The 26,088-nt window shown below is 36.4% G+C and overlaps 2 protein-coding genes across 3 annotated transcripts in view; one reads left to right on the plus strand and one right to left on the minus strand.

Moving 5' to 3' along the window:
* Positions 1-120: 120 nt before the first annotated feature.
* LOC128225223 (dynactin subunit 5-like) lies at positions 121-6,090 on the minus strand. The gene is made up of 6 exons (XM_052935311.1): positions 5,960-6,090; positions 4,815-4,883; positions 4,475-4,593; positions 3,117-3,228; positions 2,798-2,900; positions 121-2,353 (listed from the first exon to the last, which is right to left on the minus strand). The coding sequence occupies exons 1-6, from the start codon at positions 6,005-6,007 to the stop codon at positions 2,247-2,249; spliced, it is 558 nt and encodes a 185-aa protein (XP_052791271.1). The 5' UTR covers positions 6,008-6,090; the 3' UTR covers positions 121-2,246.
* Positions 6,091-13,724: 7,634 nt separating this feature from the next.
* Positions 13,725-26,088, plus strand: part of LOC128212094 (RUN and FYVE domain-containing protein 2-like) — a 57,455-nt gene continuing 45,091 nt past the window's right edge. Inside the window, exons 1-7 of one of the 2 annotated variants that reach the window (XM_052917357.1) lie at positions 13,725-13,979; positions 19,337-19,507; positions 21,541-21,658; positions 22,191-22,295; positions 23,309-23,432; positions 24,174-24,244; positions 25,008-25,082. In XM_052917357.1, coding sequence (XP_052773317.1) covers positions 13,745-13,979; positions 19,337-19,507; positions 21,541-21,658; positions 22,191-22,295; positions 23,309-23,432; positions 24,174-24,244; positions 25,008-25,082 — 899 coding nt within the window. In that variant the 5' untranslated portion in view covers positions 13,725-13,744. Of the gene's footprint in view, positions 13,980-16,516; positions 18,912-19,336; positions 19,508-21,540; positions 21,659-22,190; positions 22,296-23,308; positions 23,433-24,173; positions 24,245-25,007; positions 25,083-26,088 lie in introns of those variants that run through there. The other variant, XM_052917365.1, reaches the window with a different exon arrangement.

Consider the following 26,088-nt stretch of genomic DNA (forward strand, 5'->3'; position numbering starts at 1 on the left):
TTCCTAGACTGAAATGTTGCATTTTGAAGGTATTTCAATACCTTTCTCCGATATTGTCATTAAAAGTTAACTACTAGGCCTAATCTGCTAGTCTTAACAAGAGAAAAAGCAACACAACGATTTAATTTATTGTCACATTTATAGCCTATGCTCACTTAGTTACAGTGAAAACATGTACAGTTTTACACACACAGCTGATAATGAGTAATAGTAGAAGTCGTACAAATGTAGGTTTGTAGAGGCTTACAAACAATAATGAATGATAGCAGAAATCATAGGTTTGTTGAGGCTTTGTTTCAATTGAGTTTAAGTGCTCAATTGATTGTGACAACAGCGTGTACAGGAGAAATCGTACCAGCATGATGAACCGGTACCATCAGGAAGTTGCACACAATTTGGAGAAGTCATCCCGTGTATATCTATTGTTTCAATGTGAAATGGGAACAACATTTTCTACAGATGGCGAGATCAAATGCAATATGCCATTTTTCTGGACTAATAGTTCATAATAAAACAGAATATATACTTACACAATCATGTACAAAAGATTTAACCTGTATCATCAGTAATACATAATTATGTAACATGTATACATGTATGGAATGAGTTCTCCAAATATGGTGTGACATGATAGTGGTACGACTTTTTACTCACACTCAATCCCTGATAGGAACAAGTATCAATGTTCCCTCTTCAGAGGCAAAAAGAACACCTCAACTGGGACTTGAGCCTTCCATAGCTATGCAAGCATTACCATCATCACAATAAACTACGTACAGTGAATTTGAAATGTTTCTGGATATTAAATAGCACATTGCGCAAGCATAATTGATAAGTAATGTTATTATTCAATGACAACCTTTATTTATTGCATTGCCTATTTATATTGGTGATTACAAATCACAACAGGAAGAAGTTCATACATATCATAACTAATCAGTGAGGGTTATTATCATTGAAATAAGGCAATGACAGAATATTTTTTTAATGAATTAAATGAAAATATATCTTGAAATACAACTTTTAAATTCTATTATTTTACACATATACCGTAATAGAAACTTGGCACTAAGAAGTAAACAAGTATAAAAATTGCTGCTTTGTAAACATGGGAAGAAATAACATATTCTGAAACAGGATGACCCAGGCCAAGACAAAACTAGAAGCGCTGCAATGCGACGAGACCAAGTTTTCATTATGGGCAATCAAAAAATATAGGCAATTAATTTCTTGTATGAGTTAGGAAAAATGAGTACCCTTTATCTTTACTTTTATCAAATATAGACGTAACAGAAAATTATTCTAGTTAAGTATCTTTCGTGTTTAGTGTCCATCAGTTTGAACTCAAGCTGTTGGGCAGAAACCATTTTTCTATTTTAAGTAACAGTGAGCTTGACCCCCTCAAAAGCAATCCCAAGCTAACTCTTTACATAACATACATAGTCCTACACACCAACTTTCAATACTATCCATCAATAATACCTAAGTTATTGGGCAGAAACTAATGTTTGGGACCCGCCCTTTCAAGGACATCCCCATTCTAATAACTTGGTATCCGTTGAAAACCCGGTTAAAAATTAAGATATCTTGAGTTTCTCAGTAATCACTGGATTTATTCTACATTAATGAGTACTTTTATTTCCATTCATTTTAAATAATAATATTATTCAATGAAGTCAACAGAGAAGCTTAAAAACAGACATATATGGGTGATAATTACAAGTTATATTTCACCACAAAGTTTGAAAACATCAGTTTGAATTAGAAGACATTTTAATATACATTTTAAAATCCACCCAAACCCACTTTCTGTGGAGCCATGTTGCATCAAATCATGCAAGAATGGTTTTGAAAGAGTACTTCATGAGTGTTAAATGGCATTCAAGGTGGATAATTGTTAATTAAGCTTTTTCATACCAAACATTAATAATACAGGGAAAAACAGTGTTTGTTTTGCCTGCTCCAGTTGCAAAGCAAAATAAAAATGTTTTATTTTGCATGGTTGCTGTGTATTCTTTCACACAAATTGATAGTTAAAAAAAACTCACATGGTGTGGCCTTAGAGATGATGAACAATGTTTATTGAAGCGTTGGTCTGATTTAAAAGAAGAATCCTTAAAATCAATTCAAGCAACAAGAAAGCAAAGGAAACTGCAAGGAGTCACAAGTGCACTCAGTCAAGCAAAATATTGTGTTGTAACCAAAAATACAGAAAATAAATAATAATGATATAATAATGTATTGCACTATTTCCCTTTCCCTTTGCCAGTTGGTTTAAAGTTCATGTAGAAGTTAACTGTAAAGTCCAGCATCAGATCTTGTGTACACTCAGGCAGCTCTCCTGTAACATGACCTGGAAAGGTAGCCAAACAGGATTACCTAAAATGATCTCTTTAAGAAAACTTTTGACTGGTTCAAGTTTGAACAAAAATGGTCCTGTTAGTAATAAAGGTGAACAAATCCTCCTGAAGTTTTCTGACATTATGAAGCTAGACCTTTACTTACTAACATGATTGCAAATATCATGTTTAAAACCAAATTCACAGATCTCACTTCATAATTAAGTAAAAACCTCATTTCCCATTTCTGTCACCATACCTTATTCTTTTATAATAATAACAATGGTATTCATCATTTATAAATAATTATGTAATAACTGTGATCGCAAGCAGTTTGTGTGTTTTTCCATAGGCTTCAAGCTGTGGCATAAGTCAGAATAATGGGTGTTCAAATACATGTAAGGTTTTTATTTATACATCTTTTTACAAATACTGAGTGTGGTTCAGTGTATGTTTACCAGGTGATCCGGAGAACACAGTAAATGGAGGCACCACAGTTTCTGGTGGTAACACCGTGTTATCAGCTATTGCACAGCAGTCTTTCAACACACACCGGCGACCCTGAAAAAGACAATTTGTTTGCGTTTCTTCTAAGCATGACAATTCTCAATGAACATTTTCTGAAAGTTCATCCCTAACAATCACTCCTTTTTTTACTCAAAACACATTCATCATTGGAAGTGAACAATATTATATATGAATGATGTTTTGAAAATCAAACTATAAATCCCGGATAACCCATGTGAAAATAATCTGCAAAATTGTTGCTTGACTTACTATCACACAATTCTTTCCAATATGAACATAAGAGCCAACTTGCGCAGCATTGACTATGGCTCCTTCGTCGATAAACACATGGTCTCCAATGTGAAGTGGGAAGAAGGCAACTCTGAAAGTGCAAATACATAGAAACTTAATGATCATCATTTTCACATACTGGTAAGAGCATGTTGATAATGTATTATTGCACTTGTATCACAATCCTCATAAACAAGTAACCGTCATGTCCAGGAGAGCATATATACCAATAAAATTGAGTTAATCAATTCCAACTTCGGCATGTAAATGTACAAGTGGATGCATTTCTTTAACTTGTTTTTACTTCTTCATATTTATTACAGACATTTCTTCACCAAGAAGCAAGTTTTGTATTATTTATAAAATAACTTATGGACAGAAGTATGTGGGTTTTCTCTACCTAAAAGGCGCAAAACTGGGCCCTATTTACATTTCCAAGACTACTTTTCCCACAAAAGTGGTATCAAAAATCAATGACGAGATATGTTTGTCAAACATTATGCCCCAAAGATGGCCATGTTGTCGGACGAGAGATGTTTGTCAAAGATTATGCCCCAAAGATGGCCATGTTGTCAGGATTATTTGGACATTTGAAATTTGCATGGACCGAAATGACAGCTGATTTGTCATTGACATTGGATGCCTTTAAGGCAGTTTTAAGATTATGACCTATATGTGAGGATGGAAGGTACAGTTTTTAATTATGTTCAGATGATGACTGATATTTGCAGATAAAAGTGTATCCTCTGAGCCAGGGTTTCCGCCAGAAAATTCATAAGGCATGTTGGGGACTCATATTCATCATTAAAATTTACGTCATATTTACTTATTCCCTGCTGTTAAGAGTCTTAGCAGCAGGGAATAAGTAAATATGACAGTAATTTTAATGATGAATATGAGTTATTTCCTTTGATTCTTTGACTTCAAAATGCATTGGGGTCATCAACTGGCCACCCCCAACCTAAATGTCAAGTTTGAGGGCCATGGATTCAGGCATTGTCGAGTTATCACTCAAACAACCTTTTCGCATCCAAGGTCACTGTACCTTGACCTTTGATGCGATGACTTCTAAAATCAAGATGGGTCTTCTACTGGTCAAGTCAAGTTTGATGATCATAGGTCCAGGCATTGTAGAAATATCACTCGAAGAAGCTTTCTTAACCATTTCACGTTTTAGGTCACTGTGACCTTGATCTTTGGCCCAAATACCCCTAAAATCAATAGGGGTCATCTACTGGTCAGGCCCAACCTCCATGTCAAGTTTGATGACATACTAAAATGGCAAGACAACAAGTTATAAGCCATAGGTTGATAGCCAGTACATGAAGTTAGCTCACCCTTTGCTGAATTTCTTAAATGGAGGTCGGATGACTGCTTTCCTGCTGATGATACAGTGTCTTCCTATTCGAACATTGGCCAGGTCACCACGTATCACACAATCAGTCATGATTATACTCTGCAAAACAAATTCTATTTTATTAACTGCGTAAAGAAATGACACTTTTCAAGTTCGCCATTCCTTATAAAAAAATCTGTACACATCCTAATCAGCAACAATACTAGAGATTTTTAATTTTCTTTAACATGTTTTTGCTATTGAGTACTTTTGTTTAAAACACATGTTCTTGTATGATTTTCATTGAATTTTAGCTCAATTTTACACTTCTACCATCATACCTTTCCACTGATGACAATATTCTGGCTGCCACATAACACTGATGATCTGCTTACTTTATTTCCTGATGCCTAAAATGATATCAATGATTTGTAGCCAATAAATTGTAATATCATAGAAATATTGCTAGTTAATGGTGTCACTGAGTGATGTAGTGGAGAAACAATTGACCACCAACCCAGGGGTCAGAAGTTTGATCACAAAAACTAAAAATAACTAAGGGGTCAGAAGTTTGATCACAAAAACTAAATAAAACTAACCATCTTATGGTAGAGACATTAAACCGGGTTCTTACATGTATGAATAGGAGTTCTTCACAGAATCAGAGCAGCTCTTACAAGGGTTGCATTTGTCTTTGCACTATACCCAACATAACAAGATTGGTACTCTCGCTTCATGCCGACAAATGAGCCTGCGGCCTTGTTAAAAAACATTCACCTAATGTGTTAATATTACTTTCATTACAAACCCTTCAATAAAAATGTTCTAAATTCAAATGAACCTGTTCATTAAAACTGAAGTGTTTTTTTTAAGTAAGTACAGATTGCATTCAGACAGGGCTCAATTCCTCATCTGGCCTAGTTTGTATGGGCCAGATTGGCTGACCATACAGTACATCACAGACTAAAAGATCATAGGTTGAAAGACAAAAGGTCCAAGATTGAATCAAGACTTTATGGAATACCTAATGTTAGGTACTGTTTTTGCACAGAAAAATGTTGGACCACCCACTTATATGTAGATAATTTTAATCTGAGATGTATCAAATGGCTCAGGCAATATTGTCTGCCTACTAGGGATGTCTCATCTGTAAATCTTGGGGCCCTTTTTGTTATCTTAATTATTTCAGTATTATAAAGACTTGTTTAACATCAAACATTAATCAAAACATTGATACAATTCCATCGATGTAAATAAATATCACTAATTGCTAAGCTTCGAGTTGCGAAATATTTTAGAAAAAAAAGAAAATGCAAATGTTTTAGAAAAAAAAGAAAATGCAAATGTCCGTAATTTTTCATCCGAATCTAAAAACATCAGACCAGTGCGAAAATTATCATCAAATTCGCAATTGTGTATAACGAAAAGTAAGTCAGTCTTTATAATTGCTTCTTTTTACTTCTTTTTATTTTATAAGAATTATTACCGTTTCAATATACTCCGGATTATTGTAATATGTTTCAATTAACTCCATCTTTTATGATGGAGCAGGCAACAGATCATACGAAGACAAGTTACTTCCGTAGTTTATGCCTCTGCGTATAGGGGAAGTAATCCAGACTACTTCCTTCCCTCACAGGACGGGGGTGTTACCCAATTTACTTATTAGCCTCTGAAGCTTAAATCAAAGCACTGATAGTGCTGAAAGGCTTGATCGATGCACGATTTCTTCTATGTGATAATCAAATGAATGACAGCTCGCTCTCACGCCTGTTCGGCCACACACAAAACCTGCCGAAACCCACTTACAACCCTTCCCACCCACCATACTGATTCGATCTATTCCATGAGCAGAAGAATAAAAAGGGAATGATATATGTAGCAAAGGGTGGTATTCATATTCAACTTAACTTTTATACTAATGTGTTATTCTATTATGCCTATCAACTTAAATTTTTAGAAAATGTGAGCACAACTGTAGTATAGAAAATATTTTTTTTTCATTTTGTTTGTTTTTGTACAAGTATCTTTTTGTTTCACTGTAGAGGATTACTAGATATATAATTATGTGTTTGTCTATTTTCAGATCTTGACCATTATCAATAGAAGTTATTAAAGTGCTCAAGACAAATAGAGGCATTCTTATTTATGATCAAGATCTAGCCACCGCTGCGTCACAATGCCGGAAGTACAGTGCCCGTTCCCTGGTTGTGAATATAAGACTGCTGATCTGGATGTACCAATCGTAGCAGCACTCATCACAGCCCACAGCGTCGTTCATACAGCCGCACCTGTCGCACATGCAGCAGCTCCTCCAGCAGCCCTTGCTAAAGTAGAGCGAGTTCGAAGACCTACCATTACCGCCGCGGGAACAAGCGAGGATTGGGCTTACTTTCAGTCACGATGATCTGACTACGTCGACGCCACCAAAGTAGATGGTCGTGATAAGGTGATTCAATTACTTGAATGTTGCGATGAACCACTCCGTAAAGACCTCACACGGTCAGCAGGTGGCAGCCTCAAGGACAAAACTGAAGCAGAAGTACTGGCTGCCATCCGTAAACTGGCTGTACGGGAAGAAAATACAATGATTGCCAGAGTGACTTTACATAATATGCGACAGGATCGTGATGAGACAGTGAGAAGCTTTGGTGCCCGTCTTCGCGGACAAGCTGACATATGTAAATTTGTAATTCCGTGTCCTGGTTGTGATGCAAATGTGAACTATACAGACGCAATCATGCGTGACGTGCTATCTAGAGGCATCGCAGATCCAGAAATTCAACTTGACCTTCTAGGTGATAAAAATCAGGACATGACTCTAGAGGAAGTGTTTCAGTTTGTTGAAACGAAAGAGGCGGGAAAGAGATCTGCGTCGAGACTCCTGGATATCCATTCTGTGGAAGCAGCTAGCAGTTATAAGAGCACAAAACAGACATCCAGCAAAGCGGATCCAGATATTTGTTCATACTGTGGCAAACGCGGACATGGTAAGAAGAGCACAGCACGTATCCGCAAAACTCAGTGCCCAGCATATGATCATAAGTGTGAACTTTGTAATCGTGAACACCATTTTGAAAACATTTGCCGAAGCAAAGACAATATAAAACGTACATCGCGCCCTCAAGCCACAAGACCACATGATCATGAAAGTGCTGTATTTGATGCCTTGTGTACGCTATCTGACCATTCTATAAACAAACAGAAGTTCAATGCAAATGATAAAGTGTGCTCAGTTAGGAAGAGTGACCACAATGTACCTATTGATCACCATGTGTATAACAGTCTGACTGATTCTTGGATCCGCCAAAATTCAAAGCCGCAACCATTTGTAAATGTGACTGTTCGAACTCTGCCTGCTGACTACACTGCATTTGGTTTAGATTCAAAGGTACGCCCTTGCACAGCTGTCATACCCGCAATGGCAGACACGGGATGCCAAAGCTGTTTAGCTGGACTTAAGGTTATTCACCGGCTAGGTTTACGTGAATCTGATTTAATACCAGTGACTATGCGTATGCATACTGCTAACAACAACGGGATCAAAATCCTTGGTGCAACGTTACTACGCATATCTAGCAATGACTCCGAAGGGAATGCAGTTGAAACAAGACAGATGACCTACGTGACTGATTCTTCTGACTAGCTGTTTTTGAGCAAAGAGACATGTGTTGCACTTGGAATTATCTCTGATGACTTCCCCGAAGTGCGTGTTCTGTCACAACATAGTGCTGCTGTCACCGATGGAAATACGACTGCCCCCTGTAGATGTCCTGAACGACGACAGCCTCCACCGCTTCCAAGAGCCTTACCATTTCCAGCCACGAATGAAAATCGTGAAAAGCTACAGGATTACCTTCTCAAGCACTATAAATCCAGCACGTTCAACACCTGTGAGCATCAGCCGCTGCCCCTCATGGACTGTCCACCAATGAAACTAATGGTTGATCCTGATGCCAAACCTGTCGCTCATCACACACCTGTACCGGTCCCCCTACATTGGCGAGATGCTGTCAAGGAAGGACTTGATCAAGATGTCCGCTTAGGTGTCATTGAGCCAGTTCCAGTAGGAGATCCAGTCACATGGTGCCACAGAATGGTGATTTGTGCCAAAAAGAATGGGAAACCGAGGCGTACTGTCGACTTCCAAGCTCTCAAAACTTATGCTACACGTGAAACTCACCACACACCTTCCCCGTTTCTACAAGCACGATCAGTTCCACCTGGAAAAAAGAAAACGGTCTTTGATGCGTGGAATGGTAACCACAATGTCCCAATCCGTGAGGAAGATCGCCACTTAACCACCTTCATAACACCCTGGGGAAGATACCGTTACAAAACTGCACCTCAGGGTTATATCGCGTCGGGTGATGGTTACACTAGAAGATACGACGAGATTATTGCTGATATTCCAAACAAGACCAAATGTGTTGATGATGCCTTGTTGTGGACTGACACCACTGAGGACAGTTTCTACCAAGCAGCCCATTGGCTTGATGTTTGCGGTCAGAACGGTATTATCCTGAACCCTGAAAAGTTTGTGTTCGGAGCAGACACGGTAGAGTTCGCTGGCTTTGAGATTTCTCCAGGTAACGTCAGACCCTGTACAAGATACATGCGTGCTATTCAGGATTTTCCTACACCGAAGAACATAACTGATGTTCGCTCTTGGTTTGGCCTTGTGAATCAGGTCTCATATGCGTTTAGCATGGCTGACAGAATGCTTCCATTCCGAAATCTTCTGAAACCAGGTACACCTTTTACATGGGATGACAACCATCAGAAACTTTTTGAAGAATCAAAAACTGTGATTGCTAGCGAGATTGTAGAAGGAGTAAAGATCTTTGACCCAACCAAACCTACTTGCCTGGCTACGGACTGGTCCAAAACTGGAGTTGGATTCTGGTTATTACAGAAACACTGTTCCTGTTCCAAAGTTGAGCCATTCTGCTGTCCCTCTGGATGAAAGATCACACTCGTTGGCAGCAGATTCACTCATCCAGCAGAGTCCCGTTACGCACCGATTGAAGGGGAGGCTCTGGCGGTTGTAGATGCCCTTGACAAGTCCAGGTACTTTGTCCTAGGTTGCTCTAATCTCATAATTGCCGTTGATCACAAACCACTTCTTAAGATCTTCAACGACAGAGCACTGGAATACATCTCAAATACACGTCTGCGAAACCTCAAGGAAAAGACTCTACGCTACAAGTTCCAAATGATACACATCCCAGGGGTAAATAATCGTGCTACAGACTGCTTATCGAGGCATCCCATCAACGAGCCTGTTAAACTTGTCTTACCTGATGATGTTGCGACGGTAGATGCTGACTACTCTCATGAAGTTTACAGTTCCTCAGTCCTATCTGGTTTAAGAGCACATGACTACGAGCCGCAGGATACAGAAGAGTGTGTAGTGTCAGCTGCTACCACGTCCTTAAACATCCTTAGTGTAAAGTCAGTCACATGGGATAGAGTACGCGTTGCTACTGCTAGTGATACGGATTTACTTACTCTGACTGAACTCATTGAGTCTGGAATGCCAGAATTTCGCCACGAGATGCCAGAAGCACTGACGGATTTCTTCCAGTTTCGTAATGAACTATCCACGGTTGATGGAGTCATCATGTACAAAGACCGTGTCGTTATTCCATACTCTCTCAGAGACGAGGTTCTGGAGGCCCTCCATGCAGCCCATCAAGGAGTTTCGTCCATGATTGCGAGAGCTGAATCCTCAGTTTTTTGGCCAGGTATCACACCTGAAATATCCATTTCAGTGTTTGTGTGCCGACTACTTCACTTACAGAGGACACAATTATTTAGTAATTGTGGATCGGTTTTCCAACTGGCCCATTGTTGAGAGGTCATTCGGTGGTGCCGAGGGACTCGTCTCTTGTTTGAGGCGAGTATTTGTTACGTATGGTATTCCTGACGAGCTTGCTTCAGACGGAGGTCCTCAATTCACTGCTACTATCACACGTCAGTTTTTACAAGACTGGGGTGTCCATCATCGCCTATCTTCAGTGGCATTCCCTCACAGCAACTGCCGAGCGGAGATTGGTGTCAAGACAGTCAAGCGTCTTCTCATGAATAATACCACAGAATCTGGCAACATCGACACAGATGCATTTCAGCGAGCAATGTTACAATATCGCAATACACCGGATAGGGACACAAAACTATCCCCAGCCATGTGTATCTTCGGCCGCCCTATCAGAGACTTCATTCCGATTCCTCCAGGGAAATACAAACCACACGAAACTTGGAACTCAACAGCCATTGCCCGTGAAGAAGCACTAAGAAATAGACATATGCGCTGTGCTGAACGACTGACTGAGCATACTAAGAGACTACCACCCCTTGCAGTAGGCGATCAAGTCCGGGTTCAAAATCAAATGGGTTCCCATCCCCGGAAATGGGACAAGACAGGCATGGTCATTGAGGTCCGCCAGTATGATCAATATGTTGTGAGAGTGGATGGTTCCAGACGGGTTACACTGCGCAACAGAAAATTGCTGCGTAAATACTGTCCAGTACAACTTCCCACACACAGACTTACAATTGATGATGACATGGCGATTCCAACAGCTGTTCGGAGCCCTACAGGAAACATCCGTCTGCCTCCCAAGCCCGAGGAACCCAACTGTTCTGGTAGAGTTCAAACCCCAGCCGAAACTCAACCCATATCAACGCCTTTTATACAAGAGCCAATTCAGACACCTTCGGTGTCTAAGCCAGATCAGACGCCCATCACGAACCTCCAGAAGTCGCCTGCAGCCCAGCATACTCGGCGCCAATTGACCTATGGTAGTACACCCATACCAGATAACCACCTGACCACTAGTCCGTAGTCAACATGTCAGGAGCAGGCCATGCCGTCAACTGACCCGCCTTCAACACCTAGACATTCTGGCAGGACAAGGCGTGCACCACAGTGGCAAACAGACTATATTATGCCATAGAAAAACTCTGTTATTGTGTAGTGGAAGAGACTATTTTATGGACCAAGTTTACGTGATACCAGATAATAATTATGGGAGTGAATTATTAACATAATCATTCTCTTGATTTAATTGTAGTGTATTTACAAGTTACAAAGACATTGTTAATAACACTGACAAACAGGACTGGTGTATTCTTCCACGTATAGAGACCGCTGACATAGTTACTACGCATAGTTATAATTTGTGTTGTTTTTTTATATAAAATCAGTCTTTGACACTCTCATCAACATTTCAGGCCTAAAGACTTGGGGGGAGATACAGGATTACTAGATATATAATTAAGTGTTTGTCTATTTCCAGATCTTGATCATTGTCAATAGAAGTTATTAAAGTGCTCAAGACAAATAGAGGCATTCTTATTTACACTGTGTTTACTGTACTTATGAATATCAATTGTTAATCGTTGTCATAATTCACCTCTAATATGCAGGAATAAAAATAGTCATCTATCTATCTTTTAGGTTTATTGTAGGGACATGCCATTCATTTCCTATTATTTGTATTATTGTGTGCCCTGAAATAGATTTCATGCATATCATTTTCCTATTCTGTTCTACGTCATGATTATATATATATATATATATATATATATATATATATATATATATATATATATATATATATATATATATATATATATATATATACATATATATGAACTGTATAATCATGTATTATTTGTTATAAATATGTTCCCGCCGCACCACTAAAAATACAGATCGTCTTCCGATAGGGACGTTTTAAATGGGATGTGACACATTCGGAACTCCTCGGCCATTTTGAAAAAAGGTTGTTTTCGATAAAATGGCCGAGGAGCTCCGAATGGGATGTGACAGTGCTAAACACTTGTAACGGTCCGCTGTAGGCGGTTGTGCGTTCATAGTATAACATTCCGTTATAGACGGAAGTACGTTCATAGTACCTATGTTTACTTGTTTGGTAATATGCAAAATAGCAAAGCTCGGGCTCCGTGTTGGTTGAGAATTTACTGTATATAAAGACCAGTCGACCCCTTAAGGGTTGCGCATGCTTTTTGAGCATACTTTTCTCTGAAGGGATCTGTTGGCCTTTTTGGCCTCGCACGTTTCACACTGATGCACGTTATTAAAGAACAAGGGTAGCTCTAACAAGGGTCCCTTTTGTCTGTGCACTTTTCTCCAAAAACCTAAAATGAATTAAAATCTTATCGGAGCACTCGCCGAATGGGAAAGACCCGAGTGCGGGTAAAAATAAGCTTATACACGCCAGGCTAATTCTTTTAATTCAAGATCGGAAAAAAATGCTCGAAGTCAATATTTATATGAAAAACTACAGAAACAAGCTCAGTAGCCGAAAGATTAAACATAAACCCCGTAAACGTGAAGGTCAAACAGCGTTTATTCTCTCATGCCATAATATAGGGCAAATGAGATATAAACAATGTATCCTTTCACTTGCATACAAATCGGTACAATAACAAGATGTCGTGTAAATTTTAGTTTATTATGATAGTAGACTACGTGAAGTTTATTTACAGTCAGAAAAAGGACTTTTTCTATTTTGATATGTCAGAGAAAAAACACAAATGATGCTTCAGTATCTTATCAATAGTCCGCCAACAACTGGCCTCAACAATCACTCGCCCAGTTCAATCACTCTGCATAATAATGACACTGGCAAACAAACGTCCAAAAATCTTCATGTGCACTTATCCCATCCGCAAATGCTGAAAACTGTGCACCATGCAACGATAGTTTATTCCATCTCTGTGGTGAATGACAAAATGTAATTTACAACAGAAATTAATGATCTCTTTGCCGGTGCAGCTCTAAACATCCAACACTTTATTTTTTAATATCAACATGAATTAAATACATTAAACATGTGGCGATTGTGTGTTTAAACACTCGTGATCTTGAACAATGGCCCGTGTACTGTAGTACACATGTATGTGACATGCGGATTGTATGTTATGTACATAATTTAATAGATAATGTTTTGTGATTTATCCATGTTTATGCACTTATGCACTTTTAAAGATCGTTTATGTTTTGAATTGATATTGTAAATATTGACGTATTAAAATTGAATTACTTTGACTCTGAACATATTGAATAAAATTAAAAAGTAGCCTAGGTAAATTTATAAAGGACGCAATTCTATTTCGAAATTCTTATATAAATAACATCGTTTAAAACATCATTAAAAAATACAAATTGAACAGTTGTAATTCGCGTACTGTATTCGTGAAACGAGCTTTACTTAAACATATCATGATCACATGACTTCGCATGTCCAAAATGGCGTCTGCTGATACGACCACAAATGTTTTGGAAGTTGGGGAAGGAAAGGAAGATAATGAAACTATTGATGCTACTGTGAATAAAAGCACAAATGAAAAGGAACCAGAACAAAGTCCAGTTATTTCTTCTGCAAAAGCAGCTTTTGGCAGGTTTTGGTCAAGGAGTGAAAGCTCCGAAAAGTCAGTTGAACCTACCTCTACTGCGAAAAAATCCAAGCGTAGACGTAAGTATTGTGTTTATTTTTCTTCTGACAGATGAAGCCTTAAGGTAAGTGCTAGTTTCAGACGTTTTTATATCATTAGTAACATACAGTCACTGAAATAACTGTAGACATGGTCCACTTAAATTGACAATCAACAAGTCTGAAGTCCACTTCATTGAACAATTTATAATAGAGTTATCCCAGTGTGAAGAATCTTTTTCCCAGATTGGTGAATTTTAGGCACCTGTATCTTCTTATAAATTACAAAAAGATTGATGGACACCTTTATAAGCAATAAGAATAACTTGAACAGACTTCATGAACCACTCACATAAAATTTGATATTTTGTTTAAGGCTTTTTTGTTGCACATAATATTTCCGGTCAAATCAATCAAAAACACAGTTTTTGTTTCTGTGAATACATGTGAAAGTAATGGTAGCAAAGCCAGATTTGTTCAGCTCAGATTATATTTCAGAACTCTTCAATATTTATGTTGGACATATTTATTCCTCCGAAACGGCATACACTTGTGGCATAACAGGGATACATATTGAGTGTCAAAATAATTTAAAAGTATCCATGAACTCTCATTATTTTGGCTACTTGTAGAAACTACTGTGGAAGACAGTGTTCATTTACAACTTGCAAAATGTACATGTACCAATTTATATACTAATATGTACACTAAATTATAACCTGCCCTTGCCTTGTTAATGTCAATGACTTTTACTCATAATTTAAATGCTTGAAATTCTAGTTTATTTGAATGACCTTTATTTATATCACCTTAGTGCAATAAATCAATAACTGCATATAGAAATAGAAGCAGATATTGGGTTCTTGCACTAAGGTGACATGATATTGGTTGAGATCCCGCAGGTAACTGTTAGGAGGGAGGGTCAAGCTGGTAATAAACACGTCCAGGAAAGTTCTAACACATACTGCAATCTGTGAATTTACAGATTGAGCACTGCCGTATCAATTTCCTTGACTTCATAAACATTTTCATTTTTATATATCCATTTCATGTACATTTGCTTCATTTATAACTCATCTGTAATTGATAATTGGACTAAGATATTGATTAAGATGCATTTCTGTGTTTGACTGAAAGTGACAACATACACATGTAAGCTACTGTACTTTGGCTTATAAATCAAACTCCAATCATATTAAACCATACCAAACACTTTAATTATTGGTCCGAAAAGACTAATTGTTAAATTATACTGCAATGAAATGATGTTTTCAAATACAAACATCAAAAAACTATAAAGTTCAAATATAGACCAAAAAATGCCAATGATCCAAAAAGGCTGTATACTTGTAGCACAATTCTGGAATTATTACTAGTCTAATGGACACATTTCTAGTTCTTGTGAATGTACAGTCTGTTTTACAAATGGCAAGTCAAACTAATTCTTTACATGTAACCGTTTGTTAGCCACGTTTTCACAGTGAAACCCAATTATTAGAATGACGTTCGTCGTTGTTTCTGGCGGCTGGGTGGGCGGCCTCAAACTCACCTTTGAAACTAAATATTCTTAGTTAGGTTGGACATATCATGACCAAACTTTGTGTAGAGGAAGAGATTAAGCATACCTTTCATGGGATTTTCTTTGGGGCCCCTAAGGTCAAGGTCACTGTTACTTTTTCTGTTTCTGTGTTTTTTCTTCTGTAATTATCATGGTACATTGTTAGATAGTCTCACAGTTCGCAAAATATTTGGTAAAATCTAAAATAAAAGGCCACATCAGGTTGAGATTCACCACACCTACATTTGACTGCTCATAAATGTAAACAATGTTTACTTTTTAAGCGACCACTACTTTATTTTTTACAAAAAAAGAAGAAGAAAAGATGCTGAACAGTCATAAAGAGTGAATATTTTGTGGGATTTTTTGTTTAACTATCATTTATAAGGGAGAATTGTAGCCTGGCAGCCAAATGGGGTATTTAAGCCAAACCTTGCATGGCAGTTTAAAGAAATAGTGTTTTTTTCATATGTTGGTATCCAATACCTTTTGTAGCTGTTACTTTGTCATGCACTGTGTGTGAAGAACACATATCCAGACTGTAACTTAATAATTTAAAGTTCATGTGTTGCGCGCCAGACCCACATCACTTCCTCTAAGGTCAAGGTCACTCTTTATAGGTTAATCATTATGGAATGCTGTGTATATGCACATACAGTATAGGTGATTGTGTCTGGGCTGTAGCTTTGTTATGAATGTTGTTGTTTTTAATTAACAGGGCACAAATCTTAGTTCATCACTTAGTGCATATCAGGAAATTGATCTGTCTGGCATATTGTGCCATCAGCAGTCTGTCAGTTAATCTGTGCTTGTGGTTGTAAGTCAGTTCTCCAGCCAGGATTTGAAAAGGGCAGGGTGGATTTTGAAAAGGGCAAGCTACACGAGTCACGTAGGGGCGAATGGGTGTTGGTGTGTGTGTGTGGGAGGGGCCTACCCTGTTCAAAGGGGGGGGGTCTAGATTATTATTTTTTCATACTCAATTTTATGTCTCAATTATGAGACAGCGGATTAAGAGCTGCCTATCTTTCGTGATGATTTCAATAGTGAAAAGGGCTCTAATAAGATAGAACAGGGATGTGATTTGTCCGCAGATTCGCGGAATTCCGCGGATCTAATGATATTCCAATTTGCTTCAAATTAAAGTCAGATGAACCCTCAAAAGAGCTTCTGAAAAGCCAGTTTTTCTTCTACGGCAGTGTGCTTTTAACCCCATAAGTGCCCCAAGAACCCATGGCTGAAATGGCTTCAGCCCTCCAGCTGCCAGGTCAATCACATCCCTGTAGAAGCAGCTAAAAGAGCATCTGTGAAAAAGGCTCTACCGAAAAAGGGGGCAGGGTGGTAAGAAAAGGGGCAGGGTTGGACCGCCCTCAAAAAACGGGCTAGGTGGAGTTATACCTACTTTTGATTTTCAATTTGTTCTTTTTTATTGCAAGGAAATGTCAACAACATTTAAACCTGTTTTCAAGTTGATATTTGGAAAAATGTTCAAATGGGTGAATTATAATTTGTGTGTAAATGAGATTTTATACAAGAATATTGATCAGAACCTTTAATTGGTTGTATAAAATTATTGTTTATTTAAAAGATGTTCAATTGTTGGGACTTTATTTTAGCCAGTCATACTTAAGATATTTTTATGCTCCGAAGGTAGGCATGTAGTAGTCACATCTTATTGTGTTCATCCGTCCATTACAATTATGTCTCAGCTGTAACATACTTAAGTTTAGTCAAATTTTGATCAACTTCACATAAATGTTCAACAACATGGGAAGGTGTTTTGCGTTTAGCCCTTCAGGGTCAAGGTCACACTTAGAGGTCAGTTGACTTATTATTCATTCTGATAATGCCAAATTGGATGACAGCTTTTGTTAGGTTCTAATATCTTATACAGTACAAACACAATGAAAGAGAAACAAAAAAACGATTTTTGCAAACAACAGTCCTTAATTTAACTAATAGTGATTAATTTATTGTACTATTATGACACTATTCAGCACAGATCATTAGTATGTTCTTGTCATTATTCATTTTGATATTACACCAGAAATGCAGAATCACTTATATGAGCCATACTGCTGCTTTCTACACTTTGATATTATTATTGATCGACTAGGTTACAGAGGCTGAAATGCCTTGTTATGCATAAATTCCAGGCATTGATTATTCTGGAAATTCCCAGCCACAATCAATATGTCCAATATGGTTCTGGTGTGCTGCTCAGTTTGGGAATTGTAAATTACTGTTTAATTCTGGTGTTTAGTCTCTGATGTATAGGAATTCTTTAGAAAAATAGGACAACAAATGCCTTTTTGCCATTTTGTTGTGGAGTTTATGTGTGAAACTCTGGGAGTAATGCCAGAAACACTCATGAATTGTGATTTTTTCTGTCTGTGAAAGCATTTGCTACCTACAATTATAGCAAATATTTGGATATTTTAAAGATATCTCAGAATTGTAAAAGAGTAAATAAGTACTAGATTGGATTATTTACAAGAAACATGCCACAGGATTAGTATGCTTTATGTACATACAAATCTGACATTGTAATAATTGATGCAATGTCTGTACACAGTGTTCACATACAACTGTGTACATCAATTGAGCATTCAGAGAATGAAAACATAGAAAATGTTTAATGATCATCATTAACCAGATTATTACCAGATTGTAATTATTGCCATATTAAATTGGCTCTTTGGAACATCAAAGTGATTTACCAACAGTGGCTCTTTGCTGGCCAGGATTTTTACCTGGGTTTAAATTAGCATATATTAAACTGATGAACAAAGTAGAAAATTTAACTGTTTTGTATTGAATTATGAATGAGATTTACCACCAATTGAACTATTCACACAAGAGGATGGTATAAACGATTTATGGTTTGAGCTCCATAGACCAAGTGTTACTGCAGATTCAAGATTTCCTGGAATTAGAATAAATTGGACTTGTCATGCAGAGTGTGTCTTAAATCTTTGGTTCCATTATGAAATGGTATCCATTAACAATCCCATTGGTGGAACAGAGTATTGATTTGAGTTTTGGAATGTGGTAACATGAGCTTTATTGGTAATTTCTTAAATTTTATAAGATGCCATCAGCTGCATGACAAATTGGATTTGCATGAAGCGAGCTGATTTTGGTTTTGAATATCTGTTTCTAGAATATCTGTGTACATAGAAATTGTCTGTCCATTTTAAAATCAATACGAGTCAGACATAACAAAAACAGAGACGTTTGTCAAATAATTTCACTTCAAATAAGATTATATTGAAAAACAAACAAAATGGCTGAAGAGACGATATATTTATGTAAGTTCCGAGTGTCTGTTGATGGAGACTGGCTTTGCCTGAGGGAGCTGAGTGATGTTCAGTTTGAAATGCCCCCATCGTTGAGTAACTCCATGATTGAGGACGATGGTTTGTATCTGCTGACATAAATTATTTACATCTTATAAAAATGCTGTATGTTATAAATGTTACAAGTGTGCATCATATTTATTAATGTAAAATAACATTTTATGTAGCCTTGAACATGTTAGAAATGTTGGTGGTATTTTGAAAAGGGTTGAATTGCACATGTATGATTATTGTTTATTGTAGTAGTCAAAATCTTACAGTCTTAATATTTAATTCTTATTCAATTTGAGTTTGATTTTATTTATAGATATTTAATAAAAAAAAGTATAAATCATTGAAATGAAAGCTGTAAAAGTCATTTGATAAAATGTGAGGTTTAAGAGATAAATAATACTTACATAATTGTTGCTGAATATGGATATTATATATGTTTTTGTATGATATTGATATTAAATGTACTGTATATTATTTTTATTTTTGTTTAGATCGAGACCCAAAAACAATTGAGCGAGCAAATTTACTAAATGTAGCCAAATTGATAATAAAGGAGTTGATAGACTCTTCAATGGCACATGGGCGCATGTTAGATGATGACCACGAGCCCTTACAGCAGTTCTTTATTGTACTGGAGCACATCTTAAGACATGGCCTCAGGCGTAAGTGTGAACAATTTACTTTTTAAGTTCCGTAATTGACAAAGAAATATGGTTCAGAAAGTTGCATGGATAGTTGAATGTTTTTCAAATCTAAAAGCTTTATTTGCTTGTTTAAGTAACATTGTTTGCTTTTGCCAATAACATTTTAAATTTTGCAAATTCTTGATCTTACTCACGCTTGTCAATACGATTGCCCCTTCTTCGTATCTTCGTATTTCTCCCCTCTTGGTAGGGATTTCTCCCCCCCCCCCCACACTTGTTCTTAAAGCTCAAGACATCACAATGTGATGTATTTGTTATAAAACCCATTTAAATCTTATGTTACTTGTATGCCATGGAAACATATCTGCTATGATTCACACAAATTATTTTTCGAGGTGATCTGATAATTTTTAAACCTTCACTTTAATTTGTTTTAATATAATATACTGTTCATACTGTAGGTGTGTAAACCTGAGTGTTTATTGAAGGTGTTTCTCAGAAGAGAGTTACATCATAATTTAATATTTTCACATCCTGGAAACACTCTAAACAATAAGCTTTGCATATGAAACCTATCAGTTTTCTGAAAAAGATGTAAAGGTTTATACTGCCAAAATTTTAAGTTTGCTGAAAGTGAAATTTAGTAGAGAAATATTTTTGGCATCTTTCAAACATCCACAAACTATAGCTCTTAATTTCTTCTATTATCTCCTGGAACATGCAACAATCATAATTATGCTTTGGAAATTTGCAAACAATAGCCACAATTTATTAAAGGTAAATCTTAAAGAAATGCCTCTTAAGGTGGGCATATTATATCGAACAATCCATCTGGCTCAATTTCGTTCTCTTGTATGAACAGATTTTTAGGGTCAAGGTCACACTTAGTGTTTGTTCACAATGTTATGCTGCATATAAGGTCATAGAGTATAGGTGGTCATGTCCGGGCTGTAATTTCTCTAGTAAGGACAGATTTTTAATTAACTTGCCACATGTTTTCGACATACCATGTTGACTTGTCACATGCAAGACCTGTGTCATTACCTCTTAGGTCAAGGTCACATTTAGTGTTTATCACAATGCAGGGCTGCATATAAAGACATAGAGTGTATAGGTGGTCAAGTCCTGGGTAGGTGGTCAAGTCCCATGCTGTAACTTTCTCTTTTTGATGGACAGATTTTAAATTATCTTGCCACATATGTCCAATACAACTTGTCACATGCAAGATCGGTTTCACTACTTCTAGGCTAAGGTCACATTAAGTGTATGTTCACAATAGAATGCTGTATATAAGAACACAGAGTATAGGTTGTCGTGTCTAAGCTGTAGCTTTCTCTTGTATGGACAGATTTTAAAATAATTTGCAACATGTGTTTGACATACCAAGACGACGTGTCACATGGAAGACCCATGTTCTAACCCTAATGTCAAGGTCACACTTATTGTTTAATGTTCACAATGTAATTCTGCATCTAAGGACATAGAGTAAAGGTGGTCTGGGATATAACTTGTTCATGTTCCGACCTTGTTCAGAAGTCAATGTCACATTTAAAGGCATTCGTCTAATTCTGTGACTAATCTTGTTTTTATTCTTCTTTTTTAAATTTTAGTTAACATATAACTGCCAAAATTTAGAAAGAGTATTCAAGTTTCAACTTGCCTGTTGTTGTTTTTATGAAAAAAGTGAAGGTTTTGTCATACTCTTTGTGTTATCATACATCAGGTGTTGTCATGGATGTTTGCAACTTGGTCTAACTTAGAAAACAGTTAAGACATTTACATGATACAAAAGAGGATCACAATTTCTGTTTGTAATAACAATGTACAGTTTCATTAATGACAATGATTGCCCTTGGTCAAATTAGGAAAATTTATTAACGAGGTGTCTGATTGCAAGGCTTTATATGTCGCTATGGAAATGACAAGAATTTAAATCTTTAGCAGAGGGCTTAATGCTTTGTTGCAAAATCAATAATCTTTTCCACATAATTGAAAGTTATCAAGTTCATCATTTAATATATTCACAATTTGTTATAATTATACACATTCAGCAAAAAAGAGTATACTGCGGGACAGGCGTGACTTTTGGTGTGTACTGGAGCTGGTAGAAAAGTTTGTGCCTGAGGCCGCCGAGATTACAGCAACAGTCAGGGACATGCCTCGCCTCAAGTAAGCAGACTAATGAATAATAATACATGTAGTACAGATGATAAGGGTTATAGGCCTCTGGCCTAGCTCATTCAATGCAAATGTTTATCTTTATTTGACCCATCTGAATGCTTCTCATGGGCTCTTAATTCAGTTGCATAATATATCATAGAGTGGAATTTTGCATTGTTTTAAAAACTATTACCCGTAGGTAATAAGCCTTTTTGACGTTTGAAAGCCTGATCGCCTATAAATTGTTATTTCCAGTCTTGCTGTAAAGAAAACAAGGGTGCTTTATAGACCAGTTTAACATTGTCATATGAAATCTTAATAAATTAGGCTAGTTACAATCAGTTTCAGTATCATTACATGATGTACAGTTAGTGACTATTTTCATATTGTATACTACTGTTTGTTTCCAATTTGATTATACAAGCCTCAACAGGCGTGAGGACAGGCGTGTTTCTCGCTGCATCAATCACCCTCTTACATGTCTGGGGCTTCTTTCTTGAAAAAAACCCCCAAAACTTGTATACTTATATAAATGTTTCAGGACGCCACTTGGCAAGGCGAGAGCGTGGTTACGACTATCGGCCATGCAGAAAACACTTGCAGACTATTTCAAAGTCCTCATTGAGAAAAGGGACATGGTTTTAACGTAAGTAACACCTAAGACATTATTATACATGTATAACATAGTTTTGTGTCAGCTGGTATTAAAGCCAGAAAATAGCAATTTCAGCATGCCCATAAAATGCTCTCATATTAAGGAAAAATTAGCGACATATCTGATCAGATTAAGTCAGATATTACATAAAAATTTAATTAAAAATGAGGAATTTTGAATTACTTGCTAAGGCTGTAATTATCTTTTTTTTAAAGTTTTGTGCAGATTTGTGTGTATAAAGTGCAGAACACTTTGGGAGGATTTTGAACTCCATCTGTTCTGTATCACCAAGATTTAAGTTGACCATAAAATCCTTTATGTTTTTTGCTAACTAAAACACAGACATAATCATTCAAGATCTTGGTTTTCTTTGTTGATATAACTATTCCAAAGATCAAGTAAGCCTCATAATCCGTTACAGAGACATATATTATTAAGTAGAATAATGTTACTATATGTCTCTATTTTATGTCTCTTTTTATCATTATTGCCTTTCTCTGACTGGAAATATCTTACCTGCAAGTACTTATTGATTTCTCCATGCTGTTAACCACCTAGGGCAGTTTAATATTGTCTCATATTTTTATGGTCATATCAACAAGATAGAGTAGCAGACGCATACTGTGGATAAGTACATTTTTACTGCCCAACCAACTAACCAAACTATTTCTAAGCTTGAAATACTGCACTTACAGTTGTAAATGTCCATCGTACCTTTATGCCTAAACGGGACAAGATTAAAAAAATTGATATTTTATAGAATACTTAGTAGAAGCAGAATGTCTGAAAGAACAACACCACATGAGACCGAACCATTGACTGTTATTGGTTGCTGTAGCGAAGAACACATGTACATTTACTTGAAATTTAGGCAGTTTTTAAATTTGGACTGATTTCAAGCCCTTTTAGGCAGTGGTTTTGTATTACTGGACCTATTGTTATGACCAAACTATGGTGTACATGTATAATTCAGTGAGTATAACTCTTTATGGTGTATATTTCAGTGAGTATTATGAGCCTGGTGCGATGTTAATAGAGGACGAGGGTACAGTGGTTGCCGGCCTGCTGGTTGGGCTCAATGTTATAGACTGTAACCTTGGCATCAAAGACGAAAACCTAGACACACCGGTATGCTTTTATAAATAAGTGTGAAAGACTATTACTATGGCTCTTGCACTTTGTACATATAAAAATGCAAATATTTGTAATGTAATGAACAGATTTGATGATAAGTGGAAAGTTTTATCTATCTTTTGGTGCTAATTTAAATGATATTTAAAGTATGTTAAGTTTGCAAAAACTGATAAAATGAAATTACAATTTCTAACCCAGAACATGTGTTTCTTGCATTTAAGTCAGCAGTCTACCTACAGATTTATCAATCACCTTTTATTCATAATCTTGAAATCATACTATATTTTATTATCAAAAAAATACTAACATAAAAAACTACCAGTACCATTAAATGGTACTGATAGTTTTTTATGTTAGTATTTTTTTGATAATCAAATTAACACAATAGAATACACTTACATGCAGTAGGCTAAAAGGCTGTTTTTTGTTTTAAATTTAATGGGCATACATTTAGCTGTGATTCAAATTAAAAAAGAAATCTAATAAATATGCGATTGTTTCAAAAAGCATTTCAAATATCTATGATTGCCAGGTTATGATGCATGTCAGTTTTTCGTTCATGGGTACCGGTATAATTTTAGCTGACCATGTGACTTAGTAATGATGCAATAGTTTAAAATCAAAATTTGGTCATAATAAAACATCACATTAGAATTTGCATAAAAAAAATTCAACATTCTCAGATACACTATCATAAATGTTTTAATTGAACTACTTCATATTAATGTATTTCAGATGGGTGTGGTAGACTTCAGTTTGTATCTCAAGGACACACGATTGGATGAATCTGACCCTGAGGCTGAAAGGTGAGTAATCCAAAACTGTGAAGGTAAATTGAGTTGTCTCTTATGGCAAGTTGTTAAATGTACATGAAGCTGAAAGATTATGGTGTATTCTAATCTCATATATTAGTAAATGTCATTGTTTTCAATGGATTGCCTATTAAGGGATAGCCTGTTGTGGCAGTGCCTATTGAGGGAGTGCCTATTGCTGCATTCAATGCTAATTGAATTTTCTTTTGCATGCAAATATCACTTTTTTTCAACAGCTAAAGTGTGTGTGGCAGCATTAACACTTATAATTTTTACCTTTGTGGTAGTGATGAAAAAAGGTGGAGAGCTAAAATTGCAGAACAAGGCTTATTTCACAACATTTACATATCACTTTTCTTAAAGAGGTGTATGTGAATAAGCAGCACCCAAATCCTGAACCTGTAAATGTTAGCAGGTTGATAATGTTACCCATAGAAAACAGTGATAGTGAACATTTATGAATAAAGTAACTTGTTTCAATGAAATGCCTAGCTGTCAGCAAACAAAGCTATGTTTTCAGTTTTTGTTCTCAATACAATCAGATGTGCTGTAATCTATACAGTCAGCACCACAGTACCAAAGAAAACCCACTTGTCTGATTTGGTGAGCACGAACCAAATTCAAATAAGCACAGGCTGGGAATCAAACCTGGCTGCCTTGTTGAAAAGCAAATGAGCTAGCCGGACAACCTTCATCATTTGATTTCAGTGCTGCTGTTTATGTTGATTGTAATAATTTTTTGTTTATCTGCTTCCAGTACTGCAATGCAAGAGAAAATGCAGACAATTCTCGACCAGAAAAATTACTTGGAGGAACTAAATCGGCACCTTAAGTATGAACAAATACAATTTAAATGATTCAAATATCTTCTGCTTCCATGTTATTAATTGAATCCTCATTTGTTTTATATTCCATTCATTCTTTATGACACTGTATACAAAAAGCAGTGTTGGTATTATTATTGGGTTAGTTTATGTTTTAATAACAAAGTTTAAATGCAATTCATTAAGTACAAACTCTATAGGCTGATTGATCAGAACCTTGTTAAACATAGCAACGTTTTTAATGGTATCTTGTTAACTTTTAAAGGAGAAACATTTTATGATGTGATCAAATTTTTAAATATAACAAGCATAGCTGAAACTCCATGAAAGTAATATTTGACTCTCTAATTTTAAACAATGACATTAACAGAATTATTGGACCAATGGTTCAAACTTTGTTAAGAATGTAGTTAACTTTCAAATCTTTTCTGCCCTAGAAGTCTCATGGACACACTTCAATCTGATCTGTATTACCTTGAACAAATTTTAAAATAACATATTCAGCTGTACTTGTTATAATTGAACATATTATCATATTACACCTTTAAAACTCAACAATGATACCTTTAACAATCAGCCATTTATTATAATTAAATTATATATGCGCATTTATCTATTGGAAATAGTTTTGTTGTTTGTTTCTACAATAAATGAATAAGAGAGATTTTTTTGAAAGATAGACAGAGGTCAAGTCAAACCTTCTATTTTAGCTCATCTGAGCACATAGGGTAAGGGCTAGCTTTGCCATCCCCAGCATCCAGCGATTTCGGTTAAAAACTGCTTCAAAGGACAACTCCTCCCAAACCACTTAGCCAATTTAGATGAAACTTCTTTGGGGTATTCCTTTGATGGTGCCTTTTCAAAATTGTTCAAAGTAATGAATTCCATGCGGATCTCTGGTTGCCATGGCAACCGAAAGAAAAAACTTTCAAAATATTCATGGCAAAAACCATCAGGCATGGTTTGAATATTTGGTGTGTTACATTGTCTAGAGCTCTACCAAGTTTGGTTAAA

The sequence above is a fragment of the Mya arenaria genome, chromosome 2, assembly GCF_026914265.1.
Source record: "Mya arenaria isolate MELC-2E11 chromosome 2, ASM2691426v1".
NCBI lineage: Eukaryota > Metazoa > Mollusca > Bivalvia > Myida > Myidae > Mya > Mya arenaria.